Source organism: Nomascus leucogenys, chromosome 2 (genome assembly GCF_006542625.1).
Source record: "Nomascus leucogenys isolate Asia chromosome 2, Asia_NLE_v1, whole genome shotgun sequence".
In the NCBI taxonomy this organism is placed as follows: Eukaryota; Metazoa; Chordata; class Mammalia; order Primates; family Hylobatidae; genus Nomascus; species Nomascus leucogenys.
In genome coordinates, this window is record NC_044382.1 from 10,165,490 (window position 1) to 10,178,143 (window position 12,654).

General features: G+C 40.5%; 1 protein-coding gene across 5 annotated transcripts in view; it reads right to left on the reverse strand.

The window, feature by feature from the left end:
* Positions 1–8,000: 8,000 nt before the first annotated feature.
* RARS1 (arginyl-tRNA synthetase 1) overlaps positions 8,001–12,654 on the reverse strand; it is a 37,019-nt gene continuing 32,365 nt past the window's right edge. For all 5 annotated transcript variants that reach the window (XM_030825262.1, XM_030825238.1, XM_030825245.1 and 2 more), the window contains 3 exons: positions 10,372–10,544; positions 9,216–9,463; positions 8,001–8,221 (listed from right to left, as the gene is read on the reverse strand). In XM_030825262.1, the coding sequence (XP_030681122.1) occupies positions 8,112–8,221; positions 9,216–9,463; positions 10,372–10,544 (531 nt within the window). In that variant the 3' untranslated portion in view covers positions 8,001–8,111. The remainder of the gene's footprint in view (positions 8,222–9,215; positions 9,464–10,371; positions 10,545–12,654) is intronic.

Here is a 12,654-nt window from a genome sequence, read left to right on the forward strand (position 1 = left end):
TAGCTAAAATCCCTTATTTGGGATGTGATTATTGTTTGGCCATTACCTCTGCTGGGGGACACTTCGTCTCTTGGTGACCCAGACTCTCACTCCATTCCCCACTGCAGAATTAGTGGCTGCCATTTAGGAAATGCTCAAAAAGCTTAGCTGGACTACTTTTGCAAAGGTCTTCTTTCCATAAGACACCTTAAAAATTCTCTGTAATTCTTCATTTTATAGAATAAGAATCTGAGATTTGGGCTGGGCACAGTGGCTCATGCCTGTAATCCTAGCACTTTGGGAGGCTGAGGTGGGTGGATCACTTGAGCTCAGGAGTTCGGGACCAACCTGGAAAACATAGTGAGACCCCACCTCAATATGTAAAAAAAAATTCTGGCCGGGTGTGGTGGCTCATGCCTGTAATCCCAGCACTTTGGGAAGCCGAGGCAGGCAGATCACAAGGTCAGGAGATCGAGACCATCCTGGCTAACAAGGTGAAACCCCGTCTCTACTAAAAATACAAAAAAATTAGCTGGGCGTGGCGGCGTGCACCTGTAGTCCCAGCTGCTGGAGAGGGTGAGGCAGGAGAATGGCGTGAACCTGGGAGGCAGAGCTTGCAGTGAGCCAAGATCGCGCCACTGCACTCCAGCCTGGGTGACAGAGTGAGAAACCATCTCAAAAAAAAAAAAAAAAAAAAAATATATATATATATATATATATACTATCAAAGTCCTACAAACAATCTAAAATCCCCACAAAAATTACAGTGAGTCTAACTGTGCTCCCCTTCAATCCATTGCGTTTTATAAGCACCATGTATATTTATGTAATTCAACTGGTATGAAAATGCAAAGCAAACCAAACAACAAAGCAAAAAATTGGTTTACTTTAGATTGACCCCGTGTACTCTCATTAACCAGTGAAATTTCTATAATGCGACCAAGTATTTTTTTGATTTGTACAAATGTATGGGGTACATGAGAAGTTTTGTTACATGTATAAGGCACAGTGATCAAGTCAGGGTATTTCAAGTATCCATCATGAGAGTACAGTACATTTTTATTAAGTATCATCACCCTGCTCAGTTATCAAGCATTGAATTTGTTCCTCCTATCTTACCGTTATGTTTGTACCTTTTTCTTTTTTTTTCTTTTCTTTTTTTTTTTTTTGAGATGGAGTCTCCCTCTGTCACCCAGGCTGGAGTGCAGTGGTGTGATTTCAGCTCACTGCAACCTCCTCCTCCCAGGTTCAAGCGATTTTTGTGCCTCAGGCTCCGCAAGTAGGTGGGATTACAGGCACATGCCACCATGCCTGGCTTTTTTTTTTTTTTTTTTTTTTTTTTTTTGTATTTTCAGGAGAGACGGGGTTTTGCCATGTTGTGCAGGCTGGTCTCGAACTCCTAACCTCAGATGATCCACCCATCTCACCCTCCCAAAGTGCTGGGATTACAGGTGTGAGCCACCTCACCAGGCCTGTATGTTTTTACCTTTTAACCCACTTCTCTTCATCTTCCCAGTCTCTCTTACCTGTTTTTCCACTCTCTACCTCCATGTGATCAAATTTTTTAGCTTCCAGCCAGGCGCGGTGGCTCACGTCTGTAATCTCAGCAGTTTGGGAGGCTGAAGCAGGTGATCACTTGAACCCAGGAGTTCAAGACCAGCCTGGGCAACATGGCAAAACCCCATCTCTACCAAAAATACAAAAATTAGCCAGGTATGGTGGCAGATGCCTGTAGCCCCAGCCACTCAGGAGGCTGAGGTGGGAGGATCACTTGAGCCCGGGAGATGGAGGTTGCAGTGAGCTATGATGATCATGCCACTGCACTCCAGCCTGGGCAACAGAGCTAGACCCTGTTTCAAAAAAAAATTGTTTTTTAGCTCCCACATATATGTGAGAACATGTGAATAGTTGTCTGTTTGTGCCTGGCTCGTTGCACTTAAGATAATCACCTCCATCAACTGAGTATTACTTAGCCAATTTTCTAGAAAGGTTAATATTAGCCATTTTGGGCCGACATTGGCCAAGAAGCAAAATCAAAAATGATGAGAAAATTAGCATAAAATTGTAGATGCATATTAACTTCTCGGTACCATTTATGCCTTAGTTTAAATCTGCTTTTAAAATTTATTTGAATAAGTGTGGGCTGGGTGCGGTGCAGTGGTTCACGCCTGTAATCTCAACACATTGGGAGGCTGAGGTGGGCGGATCACTTGAGGTCAGGAGTTCAAGACCAGCCTGGCCAACATGGTGAAACCCTGTCTCTACAACAATACAAAAATTAGTTGGGCATGCTCACTTTGTCACCCAGGCTAGGGTGCACCAGCATGATCACGAGTGCCTGTGACCTCTGCCTCGCAGGCTCAAGCGATCCTCCCACCTTAGCCTCCAGAGTAGCTGGGACTACAGGCATCTTGAATAGGTAGATGTTGCAAGAGTGGACAACTTTGTTTCTCATCTATTGAGATGTTCACGTGGGGTATTTATTTCCCTCTTCAGTTTATTAATGTGATGTATTACTGTGATCTTTTGTTTTTGAGACAGGGCCATGCTTTGTTGCCCAGGCTAGAGTGCAGTGGCTCAGGCTCAGCTCACCGCAATCTCTGCTTCCCGGGTTCAAGCAATTCTCATGCCTCAGCCACCCAAATAGCTGGGATTACAGGTGCACACCACCACGCCCGGCTAATTTTTGCTTTTTTTTTTTTTTTTTTTGAGACAGAGCCTCACTCTGTCGCCCAGGCTGGAGTGCAGTGGCGTGATCTCGGCTCACTGCAAGCTCTGCCTCCCGGGTTCACGTCATTCTCTTGCCTCAGCCTCCCCAGCAGCTGGGACTACAGGTGCCCGCCATCGCGCCTGGCTAATTTTTTGTATTTTTAGTAGAGACGGGGTTTCACCGTGGTCTTGATCTCCTGACCTCGTGATCCGCCTGCCTCAGCCTCCCAAAGTGCTGGGATTACAGGCATGAGCCACTGCGCCTGGCCAAGTTTTGCATTTCTTTGTTGACATGGGATTTCATCACATTGGCCAGGCTGGTTTCAAACTCCTGACCTCAATCAGTCCACCTGCCTCTGCTGCCCAAAGTGCTGGGATTACAGGCGTGAGCCACTGTGCCACCCTGCGATTTTACTTCATATGATGAATCACCTTTACATTTCTCAGATAAATCCCACTTGGTCATATGTATAGTGCTTTTAGTATTTTGCAGAATTCAATTTGCTACTATTGAGAGTTTTTTGTATCTACGTGATAATTGATCTGAAGTTGTCCTATTTTATGATGCTTTTGGTTTGAATATTGGGGTAATAATATCCTTATAGAATCAGTTAAAAAGCAATCCTCCTTTTTTCGAAGTTTGAGAAAGACTGGTGTTGTCTTCTTTAAAGATTTGGTAGAACTCACTAGAAAAGCCATGTGGTCCGTGGCTTTTCTTTGTTGGAAATTTTTTGACTATTGATTCAATCTGTTTGCTACATAGGTCTATTCAGATTTTGAGACAGTTTGGGTAGTTTGTGTTTTTCTAGGAATTTGCTCATTTAAATTGTCTATTTTTTTAAACATACAATTGTATTCTCTATTCTTTTTATTTTGTAAGGTCAATAGTAGTATCTCTACTCTCATGCCTGATTTTAATAATTTGAATCTTATCTTTTTCTTTCGAGTCTAGCTATCAAGGTTTGTCAATTTTGCTGATCTTAAGAAACCAACTTTCGGTTTAATTCATTTTCTCGATTGTTTTTCTATTCTCTCAATCATTCATGTTCACTGTAATCTTTATCATTTTCTTCTTTCTGCCTTCAACATGTTAAATAGGTTTTTTTCATTTTAGTGTACTATTTTAATTACCTTGTCATTTCTCTTACTATATATTTTGGAGTTATTTTCTTGGTGGTTGCCCCAGGGGTCAATTTATAACATCTTAATTTATAACATATCAAATTCAGATTAATATCAACTTAATTTCAGTAGTATACAAAATCTTTGCTCCTATTCCCTTTTCTAGTTTTTGTCATAAATTACATCTTTATACATTGTATGTCCATCAACATAGATTTATAGTTAGCTTTACTCAGTTGTCCTTTTTATTTTTAAAAATTTTAATTTTTTAGAGATGAAGCCTCATTATGTTGCCCAGGCTGGAGTGCAGTGGTTATTCATAGAGGTGACCATAGCACACTACAGCCTCAAACTCCTGGAATCAAGCAGTCTTCCCACCTCAGTCTCCTGAACAGCTGGTACTACAGGGCATATGCCACCACACACATCTTCGCAGTTGCCTTTTAAGAAAAAAGTTAAAAACAAAAAACGCATTACTGTTGATTTTTATACTTCTACATACTTGATTTTATAATCTTTTACACTTTTAAAATATATTTTGTACTATATACTTACCTTTACTGGTGTTGTGTGATTTTGTTAGTCTAGGGTCCTCACATTTCAACATTTAGCATTTCTTGTAACGATGGTCTTCTAGTGACAAACTTTTTGTTTATTGGGAAACATCTTAATACCATCTTCCTTTCTGAAGAATAGCTTTGCTGAATATAGAGGTCTTGACTGACAGTTTTCACCCCTTTTGGCACTTTAAATGTCATTCCACTGGCCCTGTGAAGTGCCAGTGGAAGGTAGGACTGGCACTAGAATTCTCAGTTGGGGGTGGGATTGGGGAGAGTAACTGAATTCCAGCAAACCAGATTATCTTTGGATGACGGAAGGCTTCATTCAGGCAGCCCTGTGTTTGGAAAAGCGCTGAGTAGAGACCTAGGTAATAGATCTTAGCTCAGCAAACAGGTCCCTGTAAATTAGAGAATGCAATGAGGAGAATTTATATTCATGTGGAGACACTGGACCATACCAAGTCAAACGTTTTCTGACCAACTTAATTTTCCTCATTCCTCACACTGTTGTGTTTAATCAATTTGGGGATGTACATTTTAACATTTCTGAAATTGCGATGCATCTCACAGTCATTATTAGTCAGATGATGGTTGTGACATAGTCATCAACACCTTCACATGAATATCAGGACTCAGATAATAATCCTGGGAACTATAGTGGAACATCAAAACGCTGCATCATCAATGTTTTTGGTAGCATAGAGGATGATATTGTCTAGAAAAGACAGATGTTAATGACTGCATCAAAAAGTGTCTCAAAAGAGTGGGACTCTGAAGTTTTAGGAGTATTTTAACCAATTTAGTTCAGTTGTATTTTCCTTTGCTAAGTTTATACATAAGTGATACATGATACAAATGAAAGTCTAAAAGACTCTTTTCAGTATGAAAATTCTAACTTACGAAAGTTCTATCAGTTTAAAAGTTTGTCAGAACTTTTTAGTAGTGCAAAACAATAGTATCTTGCAATCTATAGTGTTTAGAGCTATTGATATATAGTACTGTAATTTCCTAGAATGCAGTAAATAAGCTTGAGGTCACAGAAAGTTCATCCAACGTTAGGATAAATGAGTGAACATCTGAAAATCGTGTTTTTTTCTTTTTTTTGAGACGGAGTCTTGCTCTGTCTCCCAGGCTGGAGTGCAGTGTTGCTGTCTCGGCTCACTGCAACCTCCGTCTCCTGGGTTCAAGCAAGCGATTTTCCTGCCTCAGCCACCCAAGTGGCTGGGACTACAGGTATGCGCCACCATGCCCAGCTAATTTTTGTATTTTTAGTACAGATGGGGTTTCAACACGTTGGCCAGGATGGTCTTGATCTCTTGACCTCGTGATCCGCCCACCTCAGCCTCCCAAAGTGTTGGGATTACAGGCGTGAGCCACCGCGCCTGGCAAAAATCGTGTTTTGTCTCTTAACCAATACAACAATTATTTTGACTTTTTTTTAGAGGTCAAATGAAGGCAAGTTTGAGGGTCACAAAGGCCCATAGACTGACATGAGATTAAGGATTATCTGAAGTCAAACTGGCTTTGTTTTTCCAAAGGCTAGCACATTAAAAACAGGCTAATCAGCACAACCGTAGTCATAGCTACTACAGAGACTGAGGCAGGAGGATCACTTGAGCCCATGAGTTCAAGGTTACAGTGAATGGCCAGGCACAGTGGCTCACACCTGTAATCCCAGCACTTTGGGAGGCTGAGCCAGGCAGATCACCCGGAGGTCAGGAGTTCGAGACCAGTCTGGCCAACATGGTGAAACCCTGTCTCTACTACAAAAAATTAGCAGGGTATAGTGGTGCATGCCTGTAGTCCCAGCTACTTGAGAGGCTGAGGCATGAGAATCGTTTGAACCCGGGAGACGGAGGTTGCAGTGAGCCGAGATCGCACCACTGCACTCCAGCCTGGGTGACAGAGTGAGACTCTGTCTCAAAAAAAAAAAAAAAAAAGTTACAGTGAACTATGATGGCACCATTGCCCTCCAGCCTGGAAAACAGACCTTGCCTCTATAAACAAAAACAGGAGAATCAGAACTATACTATTCCTAAGGAAAGGTTTCTGATATTATCTGTATTATTAAATGGTATTTATATATCGACAAATTATGTTAAGACAGTGTTTTAAAGATATAGTTATGGCCTGGGGTATCTGAGATGAAGTTCCAGTATATGAACTTATCATGACCTTTGGTTAATTTAACACACTCCTGTAGTCTTTCATTATTTTCTCCTCCACCTCACTGAATCCTGTTTTTTTGTTTTTTTGACGGAGTCTTGCTTTGTCTCCCAGGCTGGAGAGCAATGGTGTGATCTCGGCACCACAACCTCCGACTCCTGGGTTCAAGCAATTCTCCTGCCTCAGCCTCCTGAGTGGCTGGGATTACAGGCACCCGCCACTACGTCCGGCTATTTTTTGTGTTTTTAGTAGAGACAGGGATTCCCCATGTTGGTCAGGCTGGTCTCGAACTCCCAACCTCAGGTGATCTGCCCACCTCGGCCTCCCAAAGTGCTGGGATTACAGGTGTGAGCCACCATGCCCGGCTGAATCTTGTTTTTAATTCCTAAAGTCTCCTGAGTCTTCAGACCCAAGGGCTCAATAGACTGGGTGAACTGTCTTTGCAGTTAGCAGAGTGAGAGGAAACTGCTTAGCCTCCCCATGTTTGCTGGAGGGAGCAGCAATCTAAGGCTTATACATACCAGTCTGTGAATGGAAGCTATTATTATAGCTCATTAAGATACTATCTAAGGTTCTTCTAAGGTTGGAGACTTTTAGAAACAGCATGGTATGACACAATTCCTGCTAATTAAGCATTCATTTTTCTATTGTGTTGGCTTTACATGGAATCTCATTTCAGTTTTAATTTGTGTTGGCAGATTCCATTAACTGCTGACTCAATAATCAGTGTGCTCAGCTGTACCCCAAAACCTCTCGCTGCCACTGCCAATCTCCATATCCTGTGCTGCTACAAAGATTCCAATTTCATGAAATGAGACGATACGCCCTGCCCAGGGGATGAATCATGACTGGTCTAAGGAAATCACAGCAACCCTCTCCTTAGCTTGGACATTCACTCTAGGTTTCTACCTTCCTTTGCAACTGGGATTGGCATCTGGCCAATGAGATGTTAAGAGTTCACCTTGAGCTTCAGGAAAATTGCCAGTCTACATTTCCTTGCCCCCTTCCCCCGAACCCAAGTCTGTTATATTGCCAATGTCATCTTTTCTTAAAAGAGGGGAAATAGCCTGAATTTGGGATTTGAAACATGCACGGGTGTGAATCTTAATTTTGTTCCTGAGGATTCCAGGGCAAGTTACTTATCTCTGTGCAGTCTCAAGTTTTGTTACTTGTAAAACAGGGTAAGTACCTCTCACAGAACAATGAAATGAGACATGAATGGGACAATGAAGAGGTGTAAATTCTTGCGGCCTTTTCAGGGTCAACAAATGGGATTCCTTATCTAACTAAAATTAATAAAACACATTCCTGCAACGTCAATACATTCTCACTGTGGTGCACAAATCCTGTTATTTCATGGCCTCCACTAAGTCATTTTGGTTTAATGCTCAGCAAGACAGAAGCATATTTGTGGAAGTGATTTTTTTCTTTTTAGAATTCTAGCTGTTAAAGAACCACATTTTGCCTAGTTGACAAATTTTCTTTACTTATGCTTGTGTCCACATGATTGTAAAAATGCAAACAGTGCCAATGGCCACTTTGGTAAAAACACACAGTGTTCAAACCTATGAAGGATTACATCCTTTGGACAGGTTTTATTCCCAGGATATCAAACCCCTTGGCCATGACAGCAGCTACTGCTTCACATAGCAGCATACGCCACATGTTCACCTTCAATATTTTTCCTGAAAAGACAGAAAAAAGTTGTTAATTAACTTGTTTTCCTTTTTGAAAATCATTATTAAAGAATCTATGTTACTTGCAAATTTTAGTTAGAAGTGCATAGCCCAAACCACAGATGTTTTTGGGTTTTAAGTAGAATCTTCTTTACCTTAAATTATGAAGACAGACAATTTAAAAAATAAAGGCATTTCTGTTAAGAAATATGTTTTTAACTATTAAGAGACATAAGGTATGCAAGGATGAGAACAGCAAATTTTACCTTTCTTTTAAAAAATTGTCCTAGTCCTCATGGTCTGAAATAACTATAAACCTCATGATCACAGTGGTGATTTTTTTCCCTAATAAAGTTTCAGTCCTCAGGCATGACTTTAACAAATGCCTACTTGCCTCGTAATACATTAATTGTGGCTACTTCATTAACTATGTAATATGACAGAGAGCAGAGAGCCTAAGGTAAGGAAAGATAACAATTGTTTTCCAAGAAGTTTCCATTATCAAAAACACCCAAAGATTCCTTCTGGGACCCACAAACACATTGTGTTTGTTGGAAAAGTCCTACTCTCAGTCATCTTCCATTTGTTTTCTTTGGAGTCCTAAGGTTCCATTTCATGTGCCTAATTGTAGAAAAGTAGACTAATTGGGCAGAGTTCCATTTCTGGTTGAAAGTGCTACTTCACATTTTGTCTTTTACATATGATATGGTTCACTGTGCAACTGCTAGGGAAAAAGTGGAAGTTTCCATGAATAAAATAAATCTGCAAACCACTCCCACACAATTCAAATGCTTTAATGGCACCCCATCCCTAATACGGCTACTAAATGAGACACTTGGACCTGGGTGCAGTGGCTCACACATGTATAAGTCCAGCTATTCGGGAGGCTCAAGTGGGAGAATCACTTGACGCCAGAAGTTTCAGGCTTCAGTGACCTATGATTTCACCACTGTACTCCAGCCCAAGATCCGTGTCTCTCACAAAAAAAAAAAAAGACACTCACCAGTCTGTCTATCTTTCTCCACACAGTAGCAGCTATCATAGAACTCTGTGAAAGTAGTTGCCAGCTCATATATATAATCACAGAGAGTGTGGAGAAATAAGTCATCTAAAATCTTTTGCAGAATCTCAGGGAACCGTAAAATGCACCGGCCTAGTTTCCATTCCTTCTCATGATCCAAAAGAATCTTGGTTTCTCGAGCAGCCTTTTGGAGCATTTCTTCATCAATATTGGCCAGACGTGCAATAGACCTTAAAAAAATAAAATAAAATCATCAGGCAATCACCACCGTTCCCCTTTTTTAGGCACACTCTTTCTCCACTCGAAAATATGTACTAAGAAGTGATTCACGTAAATCAGAAATTATCACCAATTAAAAATAAGTTCCTATAAAATGAAGTATTTTATTATATGACATACTATTAGGCAAAACTAATAACCTGATCTAAAGCATTTCATAGTACTAAAAATGGAAATATAATTCTTTTAGGGGATCAGCTGACACTTTCTAGGTATTTAAACATAGAGCATCTAGAAGAGTATCAGCAAGTGCAGTTAAGGCCAGGTTTAGGGATTCTGGGATAACTTGCAACACTAAAAGAGCACCTATTTCCAAAGATGCTTGTAGGCAGAAAAATAAATCTGAAAAAAACACTTTAGGCTGAGCGTGATGGCTCATGCCTGTAATTCCAGCACTCTGGGAGGCCGAGGCGGGTGAATCACTTGAGGTCCGGAGTTCCAGACATGCCTGGCCAACATGGTGAAACCCTGTCTCTACCAAAAATACAAAATTTAGCTGGGCATGGTGGTGAGTGCCTGTAATCCCTCCTACTGGGGAGGCTGAGGCAGGAGAATCACTTGAACCCAGGAAGTGGAGGTTGCAGTGAGCCGAGATTGCCCCATTGCACTCCAGCTTGGGCAACAGAGTGAGACTCCGTCTCAAAAACAAACAAACAAACAAACAAACAAACAAAACACTTTAGAAGTCAGGTGTAATGGTGGTATGTCAGTAATCACAGCTACTCAGGAGGCTGAGGTGGGTGGGTCATTTGAGTCCAAGACCCCATCTCATTTCAAAAAAAAAAAAAAGAAAATATTTTTGAGTAACTAAATATGTTTTCATTTGATTCACAATAAAACAATGCCTACCCACAATTACCTGATTCTAGTGAAGGCATACAACAAGTAAGCAGCTGTATTTCCTTTGTCATCTAGCATTTTGTCAAAGGAGAAGACATAGTCATTCAACCGGTTATGGGAAAGGTCAGCATATTTGATACAGCCATATGCGATGGATGTCTGAGCAGCATTCAATTCCTCTGCAGTTAAGACCTTTGGGAAAAACAAGACAGTATTTCATAGCTTACTGACTGCTGCTTCTGCCCTGGTGTCTCATAGGCATAAGACTGGGGTAGGGAACATCTAATGGTATTCTTTCACCAATAAACTTTAATAAACACTGACACTGAGGCAGAAGGACATGGGCCAATGTACAAACAAAATAATGAAAATATAAAACGCATTACGCACAACAAAGAATGTTTATATGAGAAACTGAATTTGTAAAATGTAAAATGTCAGCATGCATACCTTTTTCCAGTGTATTCAGTAGATATGAAACCAGAAGCATCAATTATTAGTTTATATCCACTTCATACTATGAACATTGTGAGGTTATAGGAAACAGAGTAACACCGAAAACTACAAACAAAAAGTTAGGGTTAAATAATTAATTGAAATCAAGGGTGTATTAAGAGTAGATAAAAGAACCCATTCACTGATTTGCTAATATTTGCTCAAGTATTCTGATGCATTATTAGGTCACAAGTAAGTAATTAAGGATTTTTGCTTCTGGCCATGACAGAATACCTTGCAGCAGACTAACCATTCTACCAAAAGCAACTATTTAAAAGCTGGGTTAAACATATGAAACAACTGTTTGAAGTCACTAGAGGGCATCAACACAAGCAAAGTTGAAGGGACTATAGTTCTTAGAAGAACAAAAACATTGGGGATGAGTCCATAATCACTTGGCTTTTTCCCTAAGGGCATTTTTCAAATCACTATATAGTGGACAAGGGGGACAGAACCCAAGCAGAAAGAAGTGGTCTTATTGAGGGGAGAAGACAAGAGTTTAGAGTATGGGGCTGCCAAAGAAGCAAGGACACAGTCCCCAAAAAGAAGGAGCCACAGAAGAGTCAAAGACTCTGTGAACAAATTTCTTTCAAATGTCATATGGCTGGCATGCACAAGGCAAGATCCAAAAAATCTATCAGGAAAGCAAGTGGTAATTAAAGAGCTGAGTAGTGATTTCAGCAGCTGTGTGACACTAGGCAGTTCTGCAGTGGCAAAATGGAAGGGCATTAGCACACACACCACTGAAATATGGCCAGAGGGCCATATTTCAGGAGTAAGGACCTCACCCTAGTCATAAAGGTAAAATTTAAATAGTTCAGCCCTAAAGAAGCATACGGCCAATACGAACAGGGTCAAGATAATCAGCTGGTATGCTATCTGTCGGCTAGAAGAAAACATAACAGTCTCTGGAGGGAAATAACCTCAGCCAGAATCTTTATAATTTTCTCTTCATGATGCCCAGCACCCATAACAAATAAATCTTTCTAAAAAAGCAAGATGAGCCATGCCTGTAATGCTCATGGCTGTAATTGGCTCATGCCTGTAATGCAGCTACTTGGGAGTCTGAGGTGGAAGGATCACTTGAGGCCAGGAGTTTGAGACCAGCCTGGACAACACAGACCCCTATCTCTTGGGAGGGGAAAAAAGATAAAAGAGCAAGATGAAATAACTAAATACTAAGGAGGGGGACTACAAAGAAAGGGCTAGGAGAGAATCAAGACAACAGAAACAAAAGAAAAAAGATAATAGCAACTTTAAAGTCTGAAATTGTTTAAGATGAAGCTACTTAAAAAATACTTATTAATGACAAAGGGGGAAAATACTAACTTTACAGGGGAGAAAACTGATACCATCACCTTACCAAAGAGATCAAAATTATTATTATTAATTATGAAGCTTATCAATATCATGTGCCTCCTGATATGAACTGATAAGAACTCTACATCTATTCTTGTAAGACTGTATAACCTGGAAACAGAATTAACAGAACAGGAGCCAGTATCAGACAAATCCAACTAAGTGATATTCCAAAAAAACTAACAGACTGGCAGACTTCAGAAGTGTTGAGGTCATGAAAGTCAAAGACAGACCAAGGACCTAACTGCCCAGATTAAAGATAAGGAGACATGATAACTAAATGTGACATGTTATCCTGGACTGGATCTTAGACTAGAAAAAGGTCATTAGTGAGACCAACTGTGCAACCAGAATAAGGACTGCAGATTAGTTAATGGTATTGTATCAATGTTAATTTCCTGATTTTGATAATCATACTATATAGCTATGAAAGATATTAGTATCTGGG